Here is a 26572-nt window from a genome sequence, read left to right as displayed (position 1 = left end):
GCTGCAATCCTTAGAGAAATGGGAGAAAACAGACGAATACAGTGCATCTTGAAAGAAGAGAGGGATAGAGAGGGAGGGACAGGAAGGACTTGGAAAGTGCTTTGTGTGGATAGAAGGAAGCCAACTCCACCAACTTTCTGTCCAATAGAGACCACCATGGGAGAGGGCATCAGGAGAAGCTGAGTCAACATTTTGAAGCCAGGTTTTGGTTATGGCGAGTATGTTAAAGCCATGAGAGATGAAGAGGTCATGTACAGATGTTAGCTTGTTACCGATGGGGCGGGTGTTCCAAAGGGCACATGAGATTGGTGGGCTGCTTTGAGGAAGCAGGGGAATAGAAATGAAACTGAGTGGATTGCGCTGGTTGCCAGAGGGGGAGGGGTATTGGATATGTGGCTTGGAGTTGGAAAATGGCAGACCAGGATTAGGAGAAATGTCACTTGAGACTAGGAGAAGGAGGAGGGAGAGGAGGGCAAGATGGGAGTGGGCTGTGCATCAGCGCACGTGTCTAGTGACCCTGGTGTTTATGTCAGCATGTGGGTGCAGCAAATGCAGGTGATGACTAGATGTACTAGTACTAGATGTACTGCGTGGTTTTTCAGCTCTTTAGTTAGTTAGTGTTAGTAAAAGTTTGGTGAGCGTTGATTCGTGCTTTTCTTTTCACGTTTTTCATTTAGTGCTTTTCAGTTTGCGCTTTTCATTTCGTGCTTTTCAGTTTGTTTCTGAACGGCCGTTTGTCAACCGGACATTTTGCGGAATCGGAGGAGATAACGTGTTATTTATTTTATTTATTTATTTATTATTGGCCTTGCAGTTATTGCTTTTCATTTTTTTTTGGTTGAATAATGATTTGATTTGGTATATTTTTGGATGCATATAATGCACTTTTTGGTTAAGTTCTATTGGCAGATAGCATGTCTAATTTTTTATTTTTTATTTTTTAATGTACAATTAAAAAAATTTGGAGAATAATACTTCAAATGACAGTTTGGGAGTAGGCAGTTAAATTTTAAAAAATACAATGTAAAATTAACAAGGGACACCAACATAGTTGTATCTTTGATCTTATAAACTACAGGATAATGGTGTTGTGGTAACTTGCACAAAAAGAAATAATAATAATAATAATATTATTCTTGATATCACTATGAAAAAAAAACCTTTGAAAATTAGTTTGCAGTATAGGTGGCACAGTGGTACAGTGGTTAGCACTCTCACCTAGCAGTAAAAAAGGGTCGCTGGTTTGAATCCCAACCACAATACATCCTGCCTGGAGTTTGCATGTTCTCCCTGTGCCTGTGTGGGTTTCCTCTGGGTACTCTGGTTTCCTCCCACACTCCAAAGACATGCAGGTAGGTTAATTGGCTTCTGTCCAAAATTGGCCCTAGTATATGAGTGGGGACCTTGGATTGTGGACTCCTTGAGGGTAGGGACTGATGTGAGTGTGCAATGTACAAGGATAAGGACAATTGTAGACACCTCACTCAGGTTCAACTGGATGGACTGGTGTCCTTATTCAACCTTACTAACTATGTACCGTATTTATCGGCGTATAACACGCACTTTTTTCCCCTTAAAAGCAGGGGAAAATCGTGGGTGCATGTTATACGCCGATCCACCGAAATTCGGAGCCTCTGGGCGGCTTTCAGCCGCCTTCAGCTCTTCAAGGCGACTTTCGGCAGCCTTCAGCTCTTCTCGGCAGCTTTCGGCCGCCTTCCGAAGCTTTCGGTCACCTTCGGCCACTCTCGGAAGCTTTCGGCTGCCTTCGGCTCTTCTCGGCGGCCGAAAGCTTCCGAGAACGGCCGAAAGCTGCCGAGAAGAGCCGAAGGCGGCCGGAGGCCTGCCGAGAACTACCGCACACCGCCGAGATACACATCCGGCTCTGTATCTCGGCGGCGGCATTTTTAAAAAATAAAATAGACACGGCTGCAATGAGGGACAAGACTGCAATGGGGCACAAGACTGCATAAGGCTGCAATGGGGGACAAGACTGCATAAGGCTGCAATGGGGGACAAGACTGCACTGGTGGACAAGGCTGCATAAGGCTGCACTGGTGGACAATTCTGCATAAGGCTGCAATGTTGGACAAGGCTGCATAAAGCCGCGTACACACGGGCGGACTGTCTGGCCAACTTAGTCCATCAGACAATCCGACGGACAGTCCGTCATACTTTCGAATAAACGGACTTGACCACACACACCACTTTTTGAGCGGACTAATACGGCGTACTAAGTCCGCCATACTATCCGCCCTACTTTTGAAATGAACGGACTCGCCCACACACGCGGAGGAAAGTCCGCTCATTTCGAGCGCGTCTCCAGGTAGGCGGGGCCCGCGAAGGAGACGTCGCTGACCCCGTCGCCTGGTATGGACTTAAAGGGGAACCCCAACGCCGAAAAAAATTGGCGTGGGGGTCCCCCCCAAGTCCACAACAGACCCTTGTCCGAGCACGCTACCCGCCCGGCCAGGAAAGGGGGGCGAGCGAGCGCCACCCCTCCTAAACCGTACCAGGCCGCGTGCCCTCAACATGGGGGGTGCCTTGGGGAAGGGGGGCCGCGCGGCCCCCCCACCCCAAAGCACCTTGTCCCCATGTTGATGAGGACAAGGGCCTCTTCCCGACAACCCTGGCCGTCGGTTGTCGGGGTCTGCGGGCGGGGGGCTTATCGGAATCCGGGAGCCTCCTTTAATAAGGGGGGCCCCCGGATACCGGCCCCCCACCCTATGTGAATGAGTATGGGGTACAATGTACCCCTACCCATTCACCTGTAAAATAAAAGTACCAAAAAAAACACAACACACGAGATAAAATACTTTATTGCACAGCTCCGGGGGTCTTCCGTCTTCGGGGGTCTTCTCGCCGGACTCCTCCGCTATCTTCTTGTAGCTCTTTTGCTAGCGGAGGAGTCCGGCTTTCTTCCTCGCCGCCGGCCTCTTCTCCTGACTTCGGGGGTCTTGTCCCCCTCTTCGGTTCTTCTGCCGGGCCACCGCGCCTTCTTATAGCTCTTTTACAGGCGGTGGCCCGGTCTTCTGTCGCCGCCGCCTTCCGTTCTTCTTCTTCTTCTCGACGATCTCTCCGGCCGGAATGCCAGGGACGTACTGCGCGGCCACTTATATAGGGACAATGGGGCGGTGTCACATGGCTTTATGTCACATGGGTTGGTCACATGGGTTGATGTCACATGGGGACTATGACATCGTAAGGGGCGGAGTCACCATGTGACACCAACCCATGTGACATAAAGCCATGTGACACCGCCCCATTGTCCCTATATAAGTGGCCGCGCAGTGCGTCCCTGGCATTCCGGCCGGAGAGATCGTCGAGGCAACATCTCCTGGAGAAGAAGAAGAAGAAGAACGGAAGGCGGCGGCGACAGAAGACCGGGCCACCGCCTGTAAAAGAGCTATAAGAAGGCGCGGTGGCCCGGCAGAAGAACCGAAGAGGGGGACAAGACCCCCGAAGTCGGGAGAAGAGGCCGGCGGCGAGGAAGAAAGCCGGACTCCTCCGCTAGCAAAAGAGCTACAAGAAGATAGCGGAGGAGTCCGGCGAGAAGACCCCCGAAGACGGAAGACCCCCGGAGCTGTGCAATAAAGTATTTTATCTCGTGTGCTGTGTTTTTTTTGGTACTTTTATTTTACAGGTGAATGGGTAGGGGTACATTGTACCCCATACTCATTCACATAGGGTGGGGGGCCGGTATCCGGGGGCCCCCTTATTAAAGGGGGCTCCCGGATTCCGATAAGCCCCCCGCCCGCAGACCCCGACAACCAACGGCCAGGGTTGTCGGGAAGAGGCCCTTGTCCTCATCAACATGGGGACAAGGTGCTTTGGGGTGGGGGGGCCGCGCGGCCCCCCCTTCCCCAAGGCACCCCCCCCATGTTGAGGGCACGCGGCCTGGTACGGCTCAGGAGGGGGGGCGCTCGCTCGCCCCCCTTTCCTGGCCGGCCGGGTAGCGTGCTCGGACAAGGGTCTGTTGTGGACTTGGGGGGACCCCCATGCCGATTTTTTTCGGCGTTGGGGTTCCCCTTTAAGTCCATACCAGGCGGCGGGGCCAGCGACGTCTCCTTCGCGGGCCCCGCCTACCTGGATACCCGCTCGAAATGAGCTGACTTTTCTCCGGGCGGGAAAAGTCCGCTCATTTCAAAAGTACGGCGGACTGGCATACACACGGGCGGATTGTCCGCCGAAATGCGAGTCCGACGGACAGTATTACGGAAATTCCGAAATACTTAGTCCGCCAGACTGCACGCTGAAAAAGTCAGCTGAAGCCCACACACGAGCGGACTGTCCGCTGAAATGTGTTTCGGCGGACTAAGTTGGCCAGACAGTCCGCCCGTGTGTACGCGGCTTAAGGCTGCAATGGTGGACAAGGCTGCAATGGTGGACAAGGCTGCAGATGACACTGATGGGCATATAAATGTAAGGTTTTTTTTTCCCTTTAACTTCCCTCCTAAAAGTTTTTTTCCTTAAAATTCCCTCCTAAACTTGGGGTGCGTGTTATACGCCAGCGCGTTTTATACGCCGATAAATACGGTAACTCCATCAGTATAAGCAGCTTCATTATTATCCCATTAAAGAAGAAGAGAATTGTGTGCTGCATTTTGAGATCTCATAATTTGCCATGTCACGAATGTTAATTCTCCATTACGAACGCTAGTTTACAAGACCGACCGCTTCTTCTTTCGAGCATGCGTGTTTGTACTTTGGACTTTTGTCAGGCAGACTTGTGTACACATGATCGGAAAATCTGACAGACATTGTTGGCAGAAAATCTGAAGTCATGCTAGCCAACATTTGTTGGTGGAAAGTCCGACAACAATTTTCCGATGGAGCATACACACGGTTGCCCAAGGGCCCGGGGCCAGCAGGGGGCCCCCATGAGAGGCTCCTGGTAGTCTGTGTTGATCATGGAGCCCAGTGCTGTAACAAGTTCCAGCACTGAGCTCCGGTATCTGTTCTGACAGGGGCACGCTAGCGTGAGCACTGAGAGTCAGGACACCTCCCCCACATGTGTTTCAGGGTGCCCGGGTTCCCCACACAGCGATCATTCCTCTCCAGAACTTACAGCTGACACTGGCATCTCTCCCCACTGAGCCTACACACATCACACAGAGAGCTGATAGAGGAACCTCCTCCTTGGCTCCGGTGTACACAGACAGGAGGTGGGAGGAGCCGGGGAGGAAAGACATCCACTGCAAGAGCTGTGCTGGTCATCTGCGGTGTGTATATAGTTTGATAGGGGAGGGGGACACACTGTGACCGTCCCAGTAACCAAGAAGGGGGGGGGGGGTCAGGATGCATAAACTGAGAAGTGATGGTGGGGGTTGCTTTTGGAGAGCAGCAAACTTGTGCTGCAAGGTGGGGTGGTGTGGGGAGATTACAAATCCGATCCCCCTATTAGGACAAGTCCTTTACCCAATCCTAATCCAAAAGTATCCCACAGCACATATCCTGTTACACTCCCCAAAACCAAAGAGATGCTGCTTGCCTCTTGTCCCAGGACCCCCCTCTCTGCTGTCATACAGGGCCCCCCTCTCTGCTCTCATCCAGGACCCCCCCCCCTCTGCTGTCATCCAGGGCCCCCCCTCTGCTGTCATCCCAGGGCCCCCTTTCTGTTCTCATCCCAGGAACCCTCTCTGCTCTTGTCCCAGGACCCCTCTCTGCTCTCGTCCCAGGACCCCTCTCTGCTCTCGTCCCAGGACCCCTCTCTGCTCTCGTCCCAGGACCCCTCTCTGCTCTCGTCCCAGGACCCCTCTCTGCTCTCTTCCCAGGACCCCTCTCTGCTCTCTTCCCAGGACCCCCTCTCTGCTCTCGTCCCAGGACCCCCTCTCTGCTCTCGTCCCAGGACCCCCTCTCTGCTCTCATCCCAGGACCCCCTCTCTGCTGTCATCCCAGGACCCCCTCTCTGCTGTCATCCCTGGGCCCCCTTTCTTCTCTTATCTCAGGACCCCCTCTCTGTTCTCATCCCAGGACTCCTCTCTGCTCTCGTCCCAGGACCCCTCTCTGCTCTCGTCCCAGAACCCTCCCTCTCTGCTCCCATCCCAGGACCCCTCTCTGCTCCCATCCCAGGACCCCTCTCTGCTCCCATCCCAGGACCCTCTCTCTGCTGTCATCCCAGGACCCCCTCTCTGCTGTCATCCCTGGGCCCCCTTTCTTCTCTCATCTCAGGACCCCCTCTCTGCTCTCTTCTCAAGACCCCCTCTCTGCTGTCATCCCTGGGCCCCCTTTCTGCTCTCATCTCAGGACCCCCTCTCTGCTCTCATCCCAGAACCCCCTCTCTGCTCTCATCTCAGGACCCCCTCTCTGCTCTCATCTCAAGACCCCCTCTCTGCTCTCATCCCAGAACCCCCTCTCTGCTCTCATCCCAGAACCCCCTCTCTGCTCTCATCTCAGGACCCCCTCTCTGCTCCCATCTCAAGACCCCCTCTCTGCTGTGATCCCTGGGCCCCCTTTCTGCTCTCATCTCAGGACCCCCCCTCTGCTCTCATCTCAGGACCCCCCTCTCTGCTCTCATCTCAGGACCCCCTCTCTGCTCTCATATCAGGGCCCCCTCTCTGCTCTCATCCCAGGGCCCCCTCTCTGCTCTCATCCCAGGACCCCCTCTCTGCTCTCATCCCAGGACCCCCTCTCTGCTCTCATCCCTGGGCCCCCTTTCTGCTCTCATCTCAGGACCCCCTCTCTACTCTCATCTCAGGACCCCCCTCTCTGCTCTCATCTCAGGACCCCCTCTCTGCTCTCACCCCTGGGCCTCCTTTCTGCTCTCATCTCAGGACCCCCTCTCTGCTGACACTCCTGGGCCCCCTCTCTGCTCTCATCCCAGGACCCCCTCTCTGCTCTTATCCCAGGACCCCCTCTCTGCTCTCATCCCAGGACCCCCTCTCTGCTCTCATCCCAGGACCCCCTCTCTGTCCTTATCTCAGGAGTCCCTCTCTCTTATCTCAGGACAGTTAGGGATTGTCTACATTCACAGTTTGGGGGTGGTAAAACCTCATAGTTGAGCCCTGTTTTTTTTCTCACCCCCAACCACACCCCCTTTAACTGTAGTGGCCAGGGGTTTACACGTGTTGCATTTGCTGCAGGAATTATACACCCTGTCACACTTAACCAGTGTAGTGCCTGCCAAGCGTAACTCATTCAAGTGAATGGGGCTGCTTTGCAAAAGGCCGTGCAACCTTATGCAGTACAGCGAAAAAAAGGGTTAAGATTTGTAATGCCTCTTCATCACCTGCTTTAACCACTTGGATCCCACACTAGCATGCTGCAACTTCGTGCATTGCACAAAGTTGCAAGGTGTTTGCAGAGTGGTCCTATTTACTTGAATGGGTCAAAATCACCCACCAAAAGCAACAGGAGGTATAATTCCTGCTGCAGCATGTGTACATCCTTAGCTGCAGCCACTGTAGCTAAAGGGGGAAGGGACTAATGTATGTAATGTGGGCGCTGTGCAATAAGTTGGTGTTTTGTGTGGTTTGCGTATGGACAGGGACACAGGGGGCCCCATGATTTCCTATTGCCTGGGGGCCCCATAAGTTGTCAGTCCGCCCCTGTTAGAGAGGCTTTAGAGACGTTTGTTACGAACCTCCACGTCTTATTAAAAGTTGAGGTAAATGAGCCTATGAATCAATTCACTGCAAAGGAAAGTTGATAAGTGAAACTTTAAATTTGACATCTCAGTTTTCAAACTGAGCATCTTAAAATAGATGTGGCAACATGGGATAAGATTAGGAGTATCAAACCCACATGGAAAAAAAAGCTATACGATTTACACTTGGAGAGGAAGTTTTTCACCCAAATTAATAATTTTTAGGTTTCAGTTTATCTAATGCTGGGTTTTGATCAATTCACATACTCATCCATGCAACCAACCCAGTGTTGCCCAGTGATCTGTGTTCCGACTGGCACACACTTTATGTTGTCTATATCCTGCTGGGGAGATTTTCTTTTACTTCCAGTCTTATAGATGCAATAGCAAGAAGTAAATGGAATTCCCTTCCCATTGGAAGATCTCCCCTCACCTTTTGCTCTCATGACAAAATTTAGAACTTTCACTTTTTTCTGTCTGCGGGTCATTAGCACAAATAGAGAGGGAATCCCCCAGCAGGGACTCAGACCACAATAAAAAATTGACAAAGGATCTAACCTCATGCTATCCAAAACTAAAAAAAAAAGTCCTATACATAGGACTAAATGCATTCCTGATAAAGATTTAATGGTGGAAGAAATATGAAAATGATTTATTTATATAGACTTCAAGGATATATACTGCATAGGTAGGTTTTACAGAATATTTCGCCAGGATCTATTTTGTTCATAAGGTTTCTAAAATCATTTCCAAAAAAGATGATTACTCTGCATGTGCTGGTCATAGAGAAAGGGGGTTATGCAAATGTTGGATTTGTGGTGGTCAGACAGGCATTGGCACACTGGCTTGTATTGTACAGCAGGGATGAGAAAACCAGTATGACATCTACTGTATGCTTGGTTAAAGAGGAAGTAAACCCTGATGAGTTTACTTCCTCTTTTTTTCCCTGCAAAGGTAAAGCATAATGGACTACTATGCATCGCATAGTAGCCCATTATGTGTCACTTACCTGACACAGGAGCCAGCGAAGTCGCCGCTGTCCCCTGTAGTCCGCCGCATCCATCTTGCTGGTGGCGTCTCGCAGCTCCGCCGAATGACAGCGGCGAAGCCGCGATGACGTCACTCCCGCGCATGCGCACGGGAGTCGCGTCTCGCAGCTCCGCCAATGTCATTCGGCGTAGCCGCGATGACGTCACTCCCGCGCATGCGCACGGGAGTCGACAAATGCGGCAGCTCCATTCTTGGAACTGCCGCGTTTAGTGCGCCTGCGCGCCGCTGTCTACGGCGCATGCGCCGTAGACAGCGGTGCCCATTTTCGGGCAAATATCTCCTAAACCATATAGGTTTAGGAGATATTGCTTGGACCTACAGGTAAGCCTTAATCTAGGCTTACCTGTAGGTCAAAGTGGTTTGTAAGGGTTTACAACCACTTGGGGCTGGTGTCACCTAGAGACAGGAATTGTCCACAATAGTCAGGAAGGAGAGGATAATGACTTTAGAGCCATAGAAGGACAGGAAATACAGGCAACGCTACAGAAGAAAACATTAACCTTTACATACACTTTGTTAAAGAAGTTGTAAACTTCCCTGAGACATTTGTACCTATAGGTAAGCCTAGAATAAGGTTTATCTATAGGCACTGTAAATATCTCCTAAACATCTTACGTTTTAAGAGATATTTACTTTGTTACATAGTTACATAGTAGGTGAGGTTGAAAAAAGACCATCAAGTCCAACCTATGTGTGTGATTATCTGTCAGTATTACATTGTATATCCCTGTATGTTGTGGTCATTCAGGTGCTTATCTAATAGTTTTTTGAAATTATCAATGCTCCCCACTGAGACCATCCTTGCCACTCTTACAGTCAAGAACCCTCTATGCGGTTTATAGTTAAACTTTGTACTGCACCAATGATGTCATTGGCGCATGTGGTGTGAGGAAACGACCTTCAGTGCCGTTTCTTCACTAGCAATTGCCGTGACTAGTGGCTCCCTCGTGCATTTGTGGGAGTGACATCATGTGACTCCAGCCAGTCACAGAGGTGGAGTCCACAGCCCTGGAAGGAAGAGGCGCGAACATGGATGGGGCCTGCAGTGGGGCCTGCATACTAGTACATTATGCTTTTAATTAGCAGGGAACAAAAAAGGAAGTAAAACCCATCATGGTTTACTTCCTCCTTAACTCCCTGAGGTTTTACACAAAGCACCAATAAAATCAGAATGTACTCACCTAATAAGGGCCTTTTCTCCAAAGTAATCTCCTTTTTCTAATGTTTTAATTAATTGTGGTTCATCGCAGCCTTCACTAGTTTGTGTAACTTTCACCTGCAATTAACATATATTGCTTTAATAATGAATACAAGAACAAAGAACACAATATCACATTAAGGCCTCATGCACACTGGAAGTTAAAATAACATTATAAAAACGCCGGTAGCTTTGCAGCGAGTTTTTCAACTTTTTTCAACATTTTTGCAATAGCGTTTTTTAGCGTTTATTGGCGTTTTTTAGTGTTTTTTTTTAGCATTTTTTTTTTTTGAAGAAAAAAAACTTTTTTTTTTCAATGGATCAAAAACATTAAAAAATGCCAGTGAGCCGCAGTTTTCAACCCAATTTCCCTCAGTCCAGTTGCTGCATAAAAAAGAAAACAGCATTTTTAGAGACTTTTTTCTTTTTATCTCCATGTTGCTCTGCCCAGAAGGACCGTGCAATCATCCCTGAGGCTGGCCACTCCGCCCCTCCAGTGACAGATGGGGTCACCCCTTGCCTGGCCACACTCCCTCATGAGTCCAGACCATTGACAATGAAGGAGGCAGGCCACCTCCTCGGCATCAATCAGAGCCCTGAGCCGCCAAACAGCTCTGCAGCTGGGGGAGCCAGGGGAGGGATCTGTCAGTGTACTGCATGCGATTGTCGCCCCTGCACGATCCCCAGCAGCAGACATTCCCTCTCCACCTCCGGTACACACTCCTGCAGGTAGCAGCGCGCCAGCCCTGGAAGGGGGCCGAGGCCCCAGGTGAATGGCCCAGGGGTGCCCGCTCAGAAAGACGGCAAGTGGGGCCCCTGGACAACTACCCAGCGTACCCATGCGAAAAGACGGCCCTGTCTATCATTATCATCAAAAGTGAGTCTAATAAAAAAAAAATTTGGGTTGACACCTGAGAGGTAATGGAGGGGAAATCTTCCAATGGGGACACTCGTTCTGGTGATCCTGGCAACACTCTGTGATTTCCTCACATTGGAGGGATTTCCCTGCATCCAATTCACATAACAGAAGAGTGTGACCGGCTCTCAATGGAGCTGGCTCACACATCTCCGGGACAGCCACAGAGCGCACAGCAGAAGCGTCCTGTGCATCTTTGGCTCCATTTCAGGTCCGAATTCAGGTACAAATTCATACTTGAAACGGAGAGCAGGGACACACCGAACCCCTGCTGTGCCCCACGGCACACATAGTGTGATCCCAGCATAATACTACTTTAATCGCTTGCCGACTGCCCACCGTCTTTGACAACAGCAGAATGGCTCCCCTGCACGAATCTGTACGGCGTACGAATCTGTACGGCGAGCGCTTTAAGGGATATAGCGCATGAGTCGATGCACATGCCCAGTGGGCCGCGATGTCCACCAGGCACCCGCGATCGCTCCTGACGGATCCCTGTTCTGTCAGGGGAAAGGAGACAGATCTGTTGTTCCTAATGCTTAGGAACAAATTTATCTCCTCCCCCTCTCATTCCCATCCCCCCACAGTTAGAACACACACTGAAGGAACACATTTAGCCACTTAATCATGCCCTAGTGTTAACCCCTTCCCCACCAGTGTCATTTATACAGTAATCAGTGGCTATTTTTAGCTCTGATCACTGTATAAATGTCACTGGTCTCAAAAAAGTGTCGATCTGTCCACCACAATGTCGCATCCCCATTAAAAATCGCTGATCGCTGCCATTACTAGTAAAAAAATTAAAATAATAATAAAAATGCCATAAATCTATGCCCTATTTTGTAGACGCTATACTTTTTGCACAAACCAATCAATATACAATTCTTGTGATTTTTTTTTACCAAAAATATGTAGAATAAATTGACATTATACACAATACATTGGCCTAAACTGATGTAGACTTTTTTTTTCATTTGGGATATTTATTATAGAAAAAAGTAAAAAATGTTGTGTTTTTTTCAAAGTTATCACTCTTCTTTTGTTTATAGCGCAAAAAATAAAAACCGCAGAGGTGATCAAATACCACAAAAAGAAAGCTCTATTTGTGGGGAAAAAAAGGACATGAATTTTGGGTACAACGTTGCACGACCGCGCAATTGTCAGTTAAAGCAACGCAGTGCAGTATCGCAAAAAATGGCCTGGTCAGGAAGGGGGCAAATTCTTCCGGGGCTGAATTCTCATCTGCTTGAGTCTGCTGCCATGGCAGGGCTGTGTAAACCTCAGGACTGGATTGTTCTGGGCATTTGTTCCTTTTCTTTTCACTCATCTTTGTAATAAGCCATGGTGGGTTTTATTCTTTATTACCCAAGACCTACAGTATTACCATTAAATAGCTATAGATTAAATCATTAAAACAACATTACCTTTAAAATTGAAATGATATTGGGTTTATTTAAATTTGAGTTCAGAGTAATCTGTGTATTTATGGTGTGAAATCTGGTTTAATAACACAGCCACCCATAGCTGTTCATTTTGAGGTTCACTGATCATGTTTTCTTAGCTTGTATTTCAGTAACAAGCTTCCCCTGCTTTATATTCTTTGGCAAAACACAGCAAAAAAAGCTGATTGTAACAAAATTTGTCAAAACACATGTGAAAATTGAGTGTTCCTATTCCATGTATTGCAAGTGCTCAGGTACAATAATATTATGCTTTGTGAAGTGATTTATGTTGGACGGAGTTCAGCGCTGCTATATCTGATTTTTACTGATCACACAAAATTGAACAATTAAATCCACTATTGAATAGTTAATTACTATTTATGCAGTGGTGACATAAACCTGGCGTGGCAACAGTGGAAGGCACGGAACATAAAATGTGTTTTAAAGATAAAGGGAAGAAAAAAAAAGTATACAGTTTGTGTAATTCTACCATAAAAAGTAATTCATTTGCTCTGCACCATAAGTTGGCAAGAGTGCTTCAGTTCTGTACAGTGTTATAGAATGAAAATCATCATACAATTATTAAATCATATTCCAAGGCAAAATGCAAACAAAAAACAAACATCTCCGCAATACATGCACCCCAAATTTTATCTCTTCAAAGACCCTGCAAATACAAAAAAATACCCTTTATTCTGCCAGAAATGCAACTCCAAAATCCTTTTGTGGGCTCACAACACACAGCATTTTGTGGACTGAGTGGAACTTTTGTATTAGCCAATAGAGAAAACTATAGTCTCTTACATCATTTGTTGCTAAGTGTTTCTGCTTTCAGCTGCTTCAAAAATGCACCAATCTGCCCGAATCAAGCTACACATTTTTTTTTTTTGAGCTTCAGGTATTTGGCTTTAGGCATTTTGGAGTGGAAATGTGAACCACCACAACAGAAAACAATACATTTTTTTCTCCCTGAGTGAATTGGCACTTATAAGTACAAAATGCTAAAGGTGTGAATGGGCCTAAAACTGCGGAGGAAGGATAGGAAGGAGAAGCATCGGGGGGTGCCTTGCCATCCTAGACTACAGGGCTGTGGGTATTTTAACCACTTAAGCCCCAGAAGGTTTACACCCCTTCATGACCAAGCCATTTTTTGCGATATGGCACTGCACTACTTTAACTCACAATTTTGCTGACGTGCGATGCTGTACCTAAATACAATTTATGTCCTTTTTTCCCACAAATAGAGCTTTCTTTTGGTGGTATTTGATTACCTCTGCAGTTTTAATTTATATAAAACTATAAACAAATAAACTATTTTTTTTTTACTTTCTGCTATGAAACATACCAAATATATATATTTTTTAAAAAATAATTTATTCATCAATTTAGGCCAATATGTATCCTGCTACATGTTTTTGGTAAATAAAAATCCCAACTAGTGATGGACGACCTTACGACGTTTCGCAAACGCAATCCGCGAACGTGCCCAAATGTGCGGTTCGCGGCGGACCCCATTCACTTTAATGGCAGGCGAACCTTAAAAACCTCCAGGTCATATTTTCAGCCACAAAATACTTACTAGCTGTGCACACATAGTCCCACAACATGGACACTGACATACCAGAAGTATTAAGTGAATCTGGGATCGACAACGACAAGCATTCTTTTTTTATCTGTGAAATTTTGCAAATTCAGGAGCGCATGAAGGCCATGGAGGAGAGGCAAGGTCAGGCCAGGCTATGAAGGGGGTACAGGAGATGATCAGTGCCACAGTCAGGGCAGCACAGTCCTGTGCCAGTGTCCCAGTGTGCCAACCTGTGCTCGAGCCCCTGACCCCTCCCTCTGCCCGGCCTTTACCCCCACCTATGCAGGGCTCCACTGCGGTGGTCCGGAAGTGCCAGCCCAGTGCTGATCCTCAGCCATGGTGCTGGCACTGCCTGCTGATTGGCTTCTCCGCTGCTATCTCCCTCACTGACACCAGCACTGAGATAGAACACTGACACCAGCACGGTGATAGAGACTGAGCACTGACACCAGCACTGAGATAGAGAGCACTGACACCAGCACCGAGATAGAGAGCACTGACGCCAGCATCAAGATAGAGAGCACTGACACCAGCACCGTGATAGAGAGCACTGACGCCAGCACCGAGATATAGAGCACTGACGCCAGCACTGAGATAGAGAGCACCGACACCAGCACCGTGATAGAGAGCACTGACACCAGCACCGAGATAGAGAGCACTGACACCAGCACCGAGATAGAGAGCACTGACACCAGCACCGAGATAGAGAGCACTGACACCAGCACTGTGATAGAGAGCACTGACACCACACCAGCACCGAGATAGAGAGCACTGACACCAGCACTGAGATAGAGAGCACTGACACCAGCACCGTGATAGAAAGCACTGACACCAGCACCGAGATAGAGAGCACTGACACCAGCACCGTGATAGAGAGCACTGACACCAGCACCGTGATATAGAGCACTGACATCACACCAGCACCGAGATAGAGAGCACTGACACCAGCACTGTGATAGAGAGCACTGACACCAGCACTGTGATAGAGAACACTGACACCAGCACTGAGATAGAGAGCACTGACACCAGCACCGAGATAGAGAGCACTGACACCAGCACCGAGATAGAGAGCACTGACACCAGCACCGTGATAGAGAGCACTGACACCAGCACCGTGATAGAGAGCACTGACACCAGCACCGTGATAGAGAGCACTGACACCACACCAGCACCATGATTGAGGGCACTGACACCAGCCCGAGATAGAGAGCACTGATACCACACCAGCACCGTGATAGAGAGCACTGACACCAGCACTGATACCAGCAACTTGTTACGGGACCGAAAAATATGACAGCGCTCAACCTCTTCAAACAGGAGGTTATATATAGTACGGTGTGCTTTTTTTGTACAAGTGAGCCAAGGTAGAAAAAAGGTCCATGTGCTAGATTATATAAATCGTTTATAGAGTTATGCATATACATGGTCTACTGGTCAAATGTGTTGAATTCCTCCGAGATCCATGCCTCATTCATTTTTATAAATGTGAGGTAGTCAACACTGTCGTGAGCTAGGCGAGTACGCTTATCGGTCACAATCCCCCCTGCTGCACTGAACATCCTTTCGGACAGGACACTGGACGAGGGGCAAGCCAACATTTCCATTGCAAATTGTGCAAGCTCTGGCCAGAGGTCAAGCCTGCCTACCCAGTAGTCCAGGGGTTCATCACTTCTCAGAGTGTCCACATCGGCCGTTAACCCGATGTAGTCGGACACCTGTGGGTCTAGGCATTCCCTGATGCTGGATCCAGATGACACCTGTCGATGGATCGGCTGAAAGAATGATCTCATATCAGAAGTGACCAACACATCTTCAAACCGCCCTCTTCTTGCAGGCGCTGTTGGATTGGTACCCACAACTCTTTCTCTGGGAGTAGGTGTCAGGAAATGTTCCATCCGCTGATAATATCTGTCTTTTGGCGTGCAGTACTGAGGTCCACCAGCAGGTGTCTCCTGTCAGTTTTGAGCTGTCAGGAGAGCTTTTCCCTGCTGATGCTATATCATCTTTGGGCCGCAGTACTGGCGTCCACCAGCGGATGGATCCTGGCAGTATGGAGAAGGCAGCACCTCCTGCAATCAGGTGTCACTTGAGGCCAATCACAGGCCTATAAATAGCTGGCAAGCAGTCATATGTTTGCCTCGGTATTGTTCCTTGTGCCCTGACCTGCTGCGTGTGATCCTGATCCTGATCCTGATCCTGATCCTGATCCTGATCCTGATCCTGATCCTGATTCTGATTCTGAACCTGAACCTGTTCCTGTGCCCCGAACCTGTGACCTGTGGTTCTGATCCTGTTCCCCTGTCCTGGTCCCTACCCTGTCCCACCTGTTACCATTATCCCTGTCCTGCAGTCTGATCCGTCCATCCTCTCCCTGTCCTGTGTTCCTTACCCCATTTGCTGATCTCCCCGTGTATGACCTTGGCCTGGCTTGTGACTCTGATTCTGGACTGCCCTTGTTTATTTGCTGATCCTCTGTGTATGACCCTGGCCTGCCTATCGTTTACGGTCCTAGCATTTCCCATTTATTGTACATATCTGTCTGTTGTTGTTTGGGGGTCTTTGTTGGTTGGTTTATTGCACTGTGTGGTTGTATTTATATTCACTTTCTTTAATAAATCATATTTCACTTATACACGTTTGGGTTTCCTCTGTTGCAGTCCACACAGTTCTGGTCTTATTTGATACATGACAGAATACCGAGGCCATCCCTGACCAGAAGTGGCTACACAGAGGAACCATCTTGGTTCAGGTTGCTTCTGAAATGAATTTAGAGGTGATTCGTTATTATGCTTTGCTGGCATCCGAGAGTGGTGACTATCTCCGCCAGACACTGAAAGAGTGGACCAGTGATCAGCTGTTGGAAATCATACGTTTCGCTCACTCCTGGGTTGATCAGGGCTGTATGCTGTTTGGGGATGTTCAGCCGTTAATTCAAATCTGCACAGAGCTGGCCCTGCCCTGCATCCCAGGGGGCCAGGATGATTTTTCTACCCCTTTCAGTATTAATCAAGTCACATCTCTGGTATGGCTTCTGGAAGATGATTCCCCTTACTTTTTTGAGCATTACACAGCCTGTTCCCAACAGATGATAATAGAATGTGTTGATTCCGTACAATCCCTTGTCAGACAGGCAGTATGTAACCCGCAGTTTGTACAACCACAACTTTTAGCATGGTCTGGTATTTTGCAATCAGCCACAGCCAGCCCACAACAAACCCTCTCTGCTACCAAACACCTGCCTGCCCAAGAATCTCTTCCTCCATCACCTATGGCAACCTCAGTTTCAGCCCAATATACTCTACTCCCCACCAAATATCAATACCCTGTTTCTTCCTGCTGCACATATCCTGCCTTTAATCCAACTGCCTCTTTCCCGTGGCCCACTATCCCTCAAGAACTTCCCCCAGCCACTGTTACCTCTTCCCTGCCATATTCCAACCCTTCTCTCCAGTCTGCTTCATCCCCTACCTATAGATCTGCAGCTACCTACAGGACTTCAGTAGCTAAATCTAAAAAGAGACGGAAGTTCTTTCCTACCCATTTGATCCTGCCAGTAACGCAACCTGCCTCCACATCAACCAACCTGCTCCAGTCTGCCTGCATGCCAGCTGAACCTGATCCCCCACCTGATTCTGCCAATCATCTGCCTGCTATCCAGCATGACGCCTTGCAGCCTGATGTCCCGCCCTTCCAGCCTGACGCCTTGCAGCCTGATGTCCCGGCCTTGCAGCCTGACGCCTCGCAGCCTGATGCCTTCCAGTCTGATGTCCCGGCCTTCCAATCTGATGCCTTCCAGTCTGATGCCTTCCAGTCTGATGTCCCGGCCTTCCTGTCTGATGTCCCGGCCTTCCAGTCAAATGTGTTGCAGTCTGATGTTCCGGCCTTCCAGTCTGATGTCCCGGCCTTCCGGTCTGATGCCTTCCAGTCTGATGTTCCGGCCTTCCAGTCTGATGTCCCGGCCTTCCAGTCTGATGTCCCGGCCTTCCAATCTGATGCCTTCCAGTCTGATGCCTTCCAGTCTGATGCCTTCCAGTCTGATGTCCCGGCCTTCCAGTCTGATGTCCTGGCCTTCCAGTCAAATGTGTTGCAGTCTGATGTTCCGGCCTTCCAGTCTGATGTCCCGGCCTTCCAGTCTGATGCCTTCCAGTCTGATGTTCCGGCCTTCCAGTCTGATGTCTTCCAGTCTGATGTCCCGGCCTTCCAGTCTGATGTCCCGGCCTTCCAGTCTGATGCCTCCCAGTCTGATGTCCCGGCCTTCCAGTCTGATGCCTTCCAGTCTGATGTCCCGGCCTTCCAATCTGATGCCTTCCAGTCTGATGCCTTCCAGTCTGATGTCCCGGCCTTCCAGTCTGATGTCCCGGCCTTCCAGTCTGATGCCTTCCAGTCTGATGTCCCGGCCTTCCAGTCTGATGCCTTCCAGTCTGATGTCCCGGCCTTCCAGTCTGATGCCTTCCAGTCTGATGTCCCGGCCTTCCAGTCTGATGTCCCGGCCTTCCAGTCAAATGTGTTGCAGTCTGATGTTCCGGCCTTCCAGTCTGATGTCCCGGCCTTCCAGTCTGATGCCTTCAAGTCTGATGTTCCGGCCTTCCAGTCTGATGCCTTCCAGTCTGATGTCCCGGCCTTACAGTCTGATGCCTTCCAGTCTGATGTTCCGGCCTTCCAGTCTGATGTCTTCCAGTCTGATGTCCCGGCCTTCCAGTCTGATGTCCCGGCCTTCCAATCTGATGCCTTCCAGTCTGATGCCTTCCAGTCTGATGCCTTCCAGTCTGATGTCCCGGCCTTCCAGTCTGATGTCCCGGCCTTCCAGTCAAATGTGTTGCAGTCTGATGTTCCGGCCTTCCAGTCTGATGTTCCGGCCTTCCAGTCTGATGCCTCCCAGTCTGATGTCCCGGCCTTCCAGTCTGATGTCCCGGCCTTCCAATCTGATGCCTTCCAGTCTGATGCCTTCCAGTCTGATGTCCCGGCCTTCCAGTCTGATGTCCCGGCCTTCCAGTCTGATGTCCCGGCCTTCCAGTCTGATGTCCCGGCCTTCCAGTCTGATGCCTTCCAGTCTGATGTCCCGGCCTTCCAGTCCGATGCCTTCCAGTCTGATGTCCCGGCCTTCCAGTCCGATGCCTTCCAGTCCGATGTCCCGGCCTTCCAGTCCGATGCCTTCCAGTCCGATGTCCCGGCCTTCCAGTCCGATGCCTTCCAGTCCGATGTCCCGGCCTTCCAGTCTGAGGCCTTCCAGCCTGCCGTCCCGGTGCCTGCCTTGCAGCCTCCCGGTCTGATGTGCCTGCCTCCCGGCCTGAGGTGTTCCTGCCCCCTGTCCAGCCTGAAGTGCCCATTGCACCAGCTTGAAGTGCCTGTGCCCTCTGCCCAGCTTGATGTACCCGCTGCCTCCCTTGATGTGCCTGTGCCGGCTGCCCAGCCTGATGTGACTGCTGCTAAACCTGTTATGACTCCGCCTGTTGCCCAGCTTGATGCCATGGACTTGTCCCAGCAGCAGCTAGTTGGAGCGTCCGGAGGCCGCTCCTTTGAGGGGGGGGTACTGTCAGGAAATGTTCCATCCGCTGATAATATCTGTCTTTTGGCGTGCAGTACTGAGGTCCACCAGCAGGTGTCTCCTGTCAGTTTTGAGCTGTCAGGAGAGCTTTTCCCTGCTGATGCTATATCATCTTTGGGCCGCAGTACTGGCGTCCACCAGCGGATGGATCCTGGCAGTATGGAGAAGGCAGCACCTCCTGCAATCAGGTGTCACTTGAGGCCAATCACAGGCCTATAAATAGCTGGCAAGCAGTCATATGTTTGCCTCGGTATTGTTCCTTGTGCCCTGACCTGCTGCGTGTGATCCTGATTCTGAACCTGTTCCTGTGCCCCGAACCTGTGACCTGTGGTTCTGATCCTGTTCCCCTGTCCTGGTCCCTACCCTGTCCCACCTGTTACCATTATCCCTGTCCTGCAGTCTGATCCGTCCATCCTCTCCCTGTCCTGTGTTCCTTACCCCATTTGCTGATCTCCCCGTGTATGACCTTGGCCTGGCTTGTGACTCTGATTCTGGACTGCCCTTGTTTATTTGCTGATCCTCTGTGTATGACCCTGGCCTGCCTATCGTTTACGGTCCTAGCATTTCCCATTTATTGTACATATCTGTCTGTTGTTGTTTGGGGGTCTTTGTTGGTTGGTTTATTGCACTGTGTGGTTGTATTTATATTCACTTTCTTTAATAAATCATATTTCACTTATACACGTTTGGGTTTCCTCTGTTGCAGTCCACACAGTTCTGGTCTTATTTGATACATGACAGTAGGAATTCCTCTGCCAACGCACGCAAAAGCAGAATGCAGCACTTCTCTAAGCAAGGCCTGGAAGTGCTCCATTCTGACAGCCCTCTGTGATGGTGGTAACATTTCCGACATTTTGTGTTTGTACCGGGGGTCTAAGTACGTTGCCACCCAGTACTGGTCCTTGACCTTTATGCTTTTTATACGGGGTCCCTGTTAAAACACTGGAGCAAGAAGATCCCCATTTGCACTAAACTGGAAGCGGTGTGGTAGCCTGGCTCCTGCTCATCATCCAGGATAATGTTGTCCTCCTCGTTCTCCTCCCCCCATCCACGGACAACAACAGGGATCCCAGAAAGGTTTAAAGCATGCTCATCTTGCACCTCCTCATCTGCCCAGGCACCATCCTCCTCTTACTCCTCTTCAGGCTCCTGTTGTTGACTTTTCTCAGATAGAGTAGCCCCCCCCTGGGAATTCATCTAGCATTGCGACTTCCTCATCTTCCTGCTCCTGCTCCTCCACGGCTTGATCAATGACACGACACAATGCACGCTCCATAAAGAAGGCATAAGGTACAATGTCACCGATGGCCGCAGAAGTCTGCATGCGTCATGCATGAGCAGCCACTGGTGCGGTGAAAAAAAACAAGCTCCCCAGAACCTGTTCTGCCACAGAGTTTGTACGGGTAGTCGAGGTTGAGTTCCATTGTGTCGGCAAACGCAAATAAGACGTCTGACCGGCAGGTTGTGTCACAACTGAATGTCAGCAAGGCGAGCCATGGCCGTGTAAGAACTTCTGAAATGGGCCAAGATTTTCCTTGCCTGCCGCAAGATGTCCTAGACCCCTGGGTATTTGACAACTAATCGCTGCACGACCAAGTTTAAGACATGTGCAACACTGTCTCACCTGGCATGTCGAATAGGTTCTAGGGATCTTGGGCGGCGCAGTGGAAGAGACACTAGCAGCGGAAAAGGAGGAGTCAGCCGAGGAGGAGAGGGAGGATGGAGTAGGAGGAGGAGAAGAAGAGCCAGGCCTGCATGCAATCCGTGGCGGTAAAACCAAATCTGCACGGGTGCCACGGGTTACATGCTTGACGGCCGTCAGAAGGTTCACCCAGTGGGCAGTAAAAGTTATATACCTTCCCTGGCCGTGTTTGCTAGACCACGTGTCTGTGGTCAGATGTATCTTGGCACCCACAGTGTGTGCCAGAGATGCATTCACTTGCTGCTGAACATGGCCATATAGCTCTGGGATGCCCTTCTGTGGGAAATACTTCCTTCCTGGGACCTTCCATTGTGGTGTTCCAATGGCCACAAATTTTTGAAAGGCCTCTGAGTCCACCAGTTTATATGGCAGTAGTTGGCAGGCTAACAGTTCTGACAAGCCAGCGGTCAACCGTTGGGCAAGAGGGTTATCCGGCGTCATCATTTTTTTACGCTCGAACATTTGGCCCACGGAAGGCTGCCTTTTTGCAGAAAAACGTGAGGACGGCATGATGGAAGGTGGAGTGGAGGACAATTCTGAGGAGAGAGGAGAGGGAGAAGTAGAAGAGGCTGGACGGTGAGAGCCTGGAGTGTGGCTTCGTGGGTTCTGTTGCTCCCATTGGGCTCGGTGATGGCAGCTCATGTGCCTTCTTAAGGCGGTCGGCCCTAGGTTGGGCTTACCGCGACTTATGCGTTGACTGCAAAGGCTGCAGATGGCAACACTATTGTCAGCAGCGGACACGTTAAAAAAAGCCCACACTGCGGAGCCATATGCCGGCATCCTGGGAGTGCCAGATGTGACCGTACATGGTTGATGCCTCGCTCCTGAACATTAGCAGTCTGGTTTGTCCCTCCTGTGCAATGTTAGTTCCGACTGCTTCTTCTCCCTATCTGCTGGTCCATATCTCTCTCTGAACTCCCCTCCTCTTCCTCTCTTGTGGACACCCACGTGACATCACTAAACACGTCATCATCGACGTCACCTTCCCCACCGCTATAATTAGAGATCTCGGAGTAGGCAGCAACACCGGGGACCAACCTCCTTGGGCTGATCTGGGTACTGTCGTCAGACTGCTGAGTGGCGGTTGTTGCTACCTCCTCTTCCTGATCCAATGCCAAAAATTGCTGTGCATTGGCAATGTCTTGTGATGGATTGGAAAATAATTCCTGTGACTCAAGCAGAGGGTATATGGTGGTGGTGGTGTTGGTGGTAGTGTCTTTGGAGGTGCACACAGCAGAGAGTGAAGAGGGTGCAGATCGAGAGGATGAGGAGGGTTCAGAAGAGTAAGGCTGAGTGAGCCACTCAACCAAGTCTGGTGCGTCCTTTGATGTAATTGAACGCACCTTCTATAATTTGCCACTTTGGCTCAAGCCTGTTGCTCCTGCCTTACCCCTACCACCCCTGCGGAAGGGCCTGCCTCTTCCTCTGCCTGTCTTTTTTTAAATTACCCTGTGACAAAAGTCTCTAGAGAAGTGCAGTATATGTGGAAGAAGGTATATAACACCCCACTTCAATCTGTCGTTTGGGGGGCCACTGGTCTATCACACCAGTTATAATAATTTTTTCTCATTGCGTTTGTCACTCTTTGTAGTATCGCTGCAGAACCGCTCAGCAGTCACAATGCTGCACAGTGGAAGTGCACTATACTATGCTTTCTATATTTGAAAGTATTTGATACGTGTGTTACACCCCTATATACTGCACACCAAATAGTACACCTATACCAGTCCTTAAAAGGACCATTGTGGACCTAATTGTAGCTAGCTAGTAGCTAGTGAATTGCAGACTGTCCCTGCTCCAAACACCAAACTGTCCCTACACTGAGAAACGACAGCTGCAGAATCGGTCAGCAGCACTGCAGTGCACTATAATATGCTTTCTATAGTTGAAAGAAAGTATATTATATGTGTATTACAACCCTATATACTGTACACCTATACCAGTCCGTAAAAGGACCTTTGTGGACATAATAGTAACTAGCTAGTAGCTAGTGAATTGCAGACTGTCCCTGCTCCAAACACCAAACTGTCCCTACACTGAGAAAAACGACAGCTGCAGAATCGGTCAGCAGCACTGCAGTGCACTATAATATGCTTTCTATATTTGAAAGAAAGTATATTATACATGTATTACTACCCTATATACTGTACACCTATACCAGTCCTTAAAAGGACCTTTGTGGACCTAATAGTAGCTAGCGAATAGCTAGTGAATTGCAGACTGTCCCTGCTCCAAACACCAAACTGTCCCTACACTGAGAAGCGACAGCTGCAGAATCGGTCAGCAGCACTGCAGTGCACTACAATATGCTTTCTATATTTTAAAGAAAGTATATTATAAGTGTATTACAACCCTATATACTGTACACCTATACCAGTCCTTAAAAGGACCTTTGTGGACCTAATAGTAGCTAGCTAGTAGCTAGGGAATTGCAGACTGTCCCTGCTCCAAACACCAAACTGTCCTTACACTGAGAAACGACAGCTGCAGAATCGGTCAGCAGCACTGCAGTGCACTATAATATGCTTTCTATATTTGAAAGTATATTATACATGTATTACAACCCTATATACTGTACACCTATACCAGTCCTTAAAAGGACCTTTGTGGACCTAATAGTAGCTAGCTAGCAGCTAGTGAATTGCAGACTGTCCCTGTTCCAAACACCAAGCTGTCCCTTCACTGAGAAACGACAGCTGCAGAATCGGTCAGTAGCACTGCAGTGCACTATAATATGCTTTCTATATTTGAAAGAAAGTATATTATACGTGCATTACAAACCTATATACTGTACACCTATACCAGTCTTTAAAAGGACCTTTGCGGACCTAATAGTAGCTAGCTAGCAGCTAGTGAATTGCAGACTGTCCCTGCTCCAAACACCAAACTGTCCCTACACTGAGAAGCGACAGCTGCAGAATCAGTCAGCAGCACTGCATTGCACTACAATATGCTTTCTATATTTTAAAGAAAGTATATTATAAGTGTATTACAACCCTATATACTGTACACCTATACCAGTCCTTAAAAAGACCTTTGTGGACCTAATAGTAGCTAGCTAACAGCTAGTGAATTGCAGACTGTCCCTGCTCCAAACACCAAGCTGTCCCTTCACTGAGAAACGACAGCTGCAGAATCGGTCAGTAGCACTGCAGTGCACTATAATATGCTTTCTATATTTGAAAGAAAGTATATTATACGTGCATTACAAACCTATATACTGTACACCTATACCAGTCTTTAAAAGGACCTTTGTGGACCTAATAGTAGCTAGCTAGCAGCTAGTGAATTGCAGACTGTCCCTGCTCCAAACACCAAACTGTCCCTACACTGAGAAACGACAGCTGCAGAATTGGTCAGCAGCACTGCAGTGCACTATAATATGCTTTCTATATTTGAAAGAAAGTATAGTATAAGTGTATTACAACCCTATATACTGTACACCTATACCAGTCCTTAACCACTTGACCACTGGGCACTTAAACACCCTTAATAACCAGACCAATTTTCAGCTTTCGGTGCTCTCGCATTTTGAATGACAATTACTCAGTCATGCAACACTGGACCTATATGAAATTTTTTTCCTTTTTTTCACACAAATAGAGCTTTCTTTTGGTGGTATTTAATCACCGCTCAGTTTTTTATTTTATGTGCTATAAAAGAAAAAATACTGAAAATTCTGTAAAAAAAATAATTTTTCTTTGTTTTTTGTTATAAAATTTAGCAGATTAGTAATTTTTTCTTCATAAATTTTGGCCAATTTATACTACTACATATCTTTGGTAAAAATAAGTACAAATTGGTGGATATTATTTAGTCTTTGTGAAAGTTATAGAGTCCACAAGCTATGGTGCCAATATCTGAAAATTGATCACACCTGAAGTACTGACGGCCTATTTCAATTCTTGAGACCCTAACATGCCAGAAAAGTACAAATACCCCCCAAATTACCCCTTTTTGGAAAGAAGACATTCCAATGTATTTAGTAAGAGGCATGATGAGTTTTTAAAAAAAAAAATTTCCCACAATTCTTTGCAAAATCAAGATTTTTTTTACTTTTTTTTTTTTTCACAAAATTGTCATATTATCAGTTTATTTCTCACACACAGCATATGCATACCACAAATTACACCCCAAAAAACATTCTGCTATTACTCTTGAGTACGGCGATACCACATGTGTGAGACTTTTACACAGTGTGGGCGTTCTGGAGCACCCAGGACAATTCTGACATTTCTCTCCTACATGTAAAAATTATAATTTATTTGCTAGAAAATTACATAGAATCCCAAAACATTATATATATATTTTTTGCAAACACCCTGGAGAATACAATGGTGGTCGTTGCAACTTTTTATCTCGCACGGTAATTGCGCAGCAATTTTTTCGAATGCTTTTTTTTGGAAAAAAAACAGTTTTGTGCTTAAAAAAAAAACACAGTAAAGTTAGCCCAATTTTTGCATAATGTGAACGATGAAGTTATGCTGAGTAAATAGATACCTAACATGTCACTCTTCAAAATTGCACACGTTCGTGGAATGGCGCCAAACTTCGCTACTTAAAAATCCCCATAGGCGACGCTTAAATTTTTTTTTACTGGTTATATGTTTTGAGTTACAGAGGAGGTCTAGGGCTAGAATTATTGCTCTCGCTCTAACGTTCGCAGCGATACCTCACATGTGTGGTTTGAACACCGTTTTCATATGTGGGCGGGACTTACGTATGCGTTCGCTTCTGCATGCGAGCACATGGGGACAGGGGCGCTTTAAAAAAAAAAAATTTATTGTTCATTTTACTTTATTTATTTTAGTTTGACATTTTTTTCCCCAAAAATAAATTTTTTGATCACTTTTATTACTATTACAAGGAATGTAATAGGAATATGGCATGGCAGGTCCTCTTTACAGTGAGATATGGGGTCAATAAGACCCCACATCTCACCTCTAGGCTGGAAAGCCTGAAATAAAAAAAAAAGATTCTGGCTTTGATCGTATTGGCGAGGCGGTAGAAGCACCGGAGGGCGGCGGGAGGGGGGGGATGTCTATGGCTGGGTATTGCAGGGTATCACCGACTATGGCAGGGTATTGCAGGGTATCTCAGAGTATGGCTGGGTATCTCTGAGTATGGCAATTTATGGCAGGGTATTGCAGAGTATTGGCAGGGTATTGCAGAGTATTGGCTGGAATTTTACTGCAGAGTATTGGTGGGTCCTGCAGAGTATTGGAGGGTAGTGCAGAGTATTAGCTGGTATTACAGAGTATTAGCTGGTATTACAGAGTATTAGCTGGTATTGCAGAGTATTGGCGGGTGTTGCAGAGTATTTGCGGGTATTGCAGAGTATTGCAGAGTATTTGTGGGTATTGCAGAGTATTGCAGAGTATTTGTGGGTTTTGCAGAGTATTGCAGAGTATTTGTGGGTTTTGCAGAGTATTGCAGAGTATTTGCGGGTATTGCAGAGTATTGCAGAGTATTTGTGGGTGTTGCAGAGTATTTGTGGGTATTGCAGAGTATTTGCGGGTATTGCAGAGTATTGCAGAGTATTTGCTGGTACT

General features: G+C 48.2%; 1 protein-coding gene across 1 annotated transcript in view; it reads right to left on the bottom strand.

Annotated features, from left to right (window-relative positions):
* The window catches only part of PRKG2 (protein kinase cGMP-dependent 2), a 150047-nt gene that overhangs the window by 60244 nt on the left and 63231 nt on the right, over window positions 1-26572 (bottom strand). The window contains exon 8 of the mRNA XM_077476170.1: window positions 9814-9908. Coding sequence (XP_077332296.1) covers window positions 9814-9908 — 95 coding nt within the window. The remainder of the gene's footprint in view (window positions 1-9813; window positions 9909-26572) is intronic.

The sequence above is a fragment of the Lithobates pipiens genome, unplaced genomic scaffold, assembly GCF_037356315.1.
Source record: "Lithobates pipiens isolate NorthernLeopardFrog02 unplaced genomic scaffold, aLitPip1_a1.2 Scaffold_13, whole genome shotgun sequence".
Classification (NCBI taxonomy): domain Eukaryota; kingdom Metazoa; phylum Chordata; class Amphibia; order Anura; family Ranidae; genus Lithobates; species Lithobates pipiens.
The sequence above is the reverse complement of the archived record's forward strand: the minus strand, read 5'-3'. Positions and strand labels throughout refer to the sequence as shown.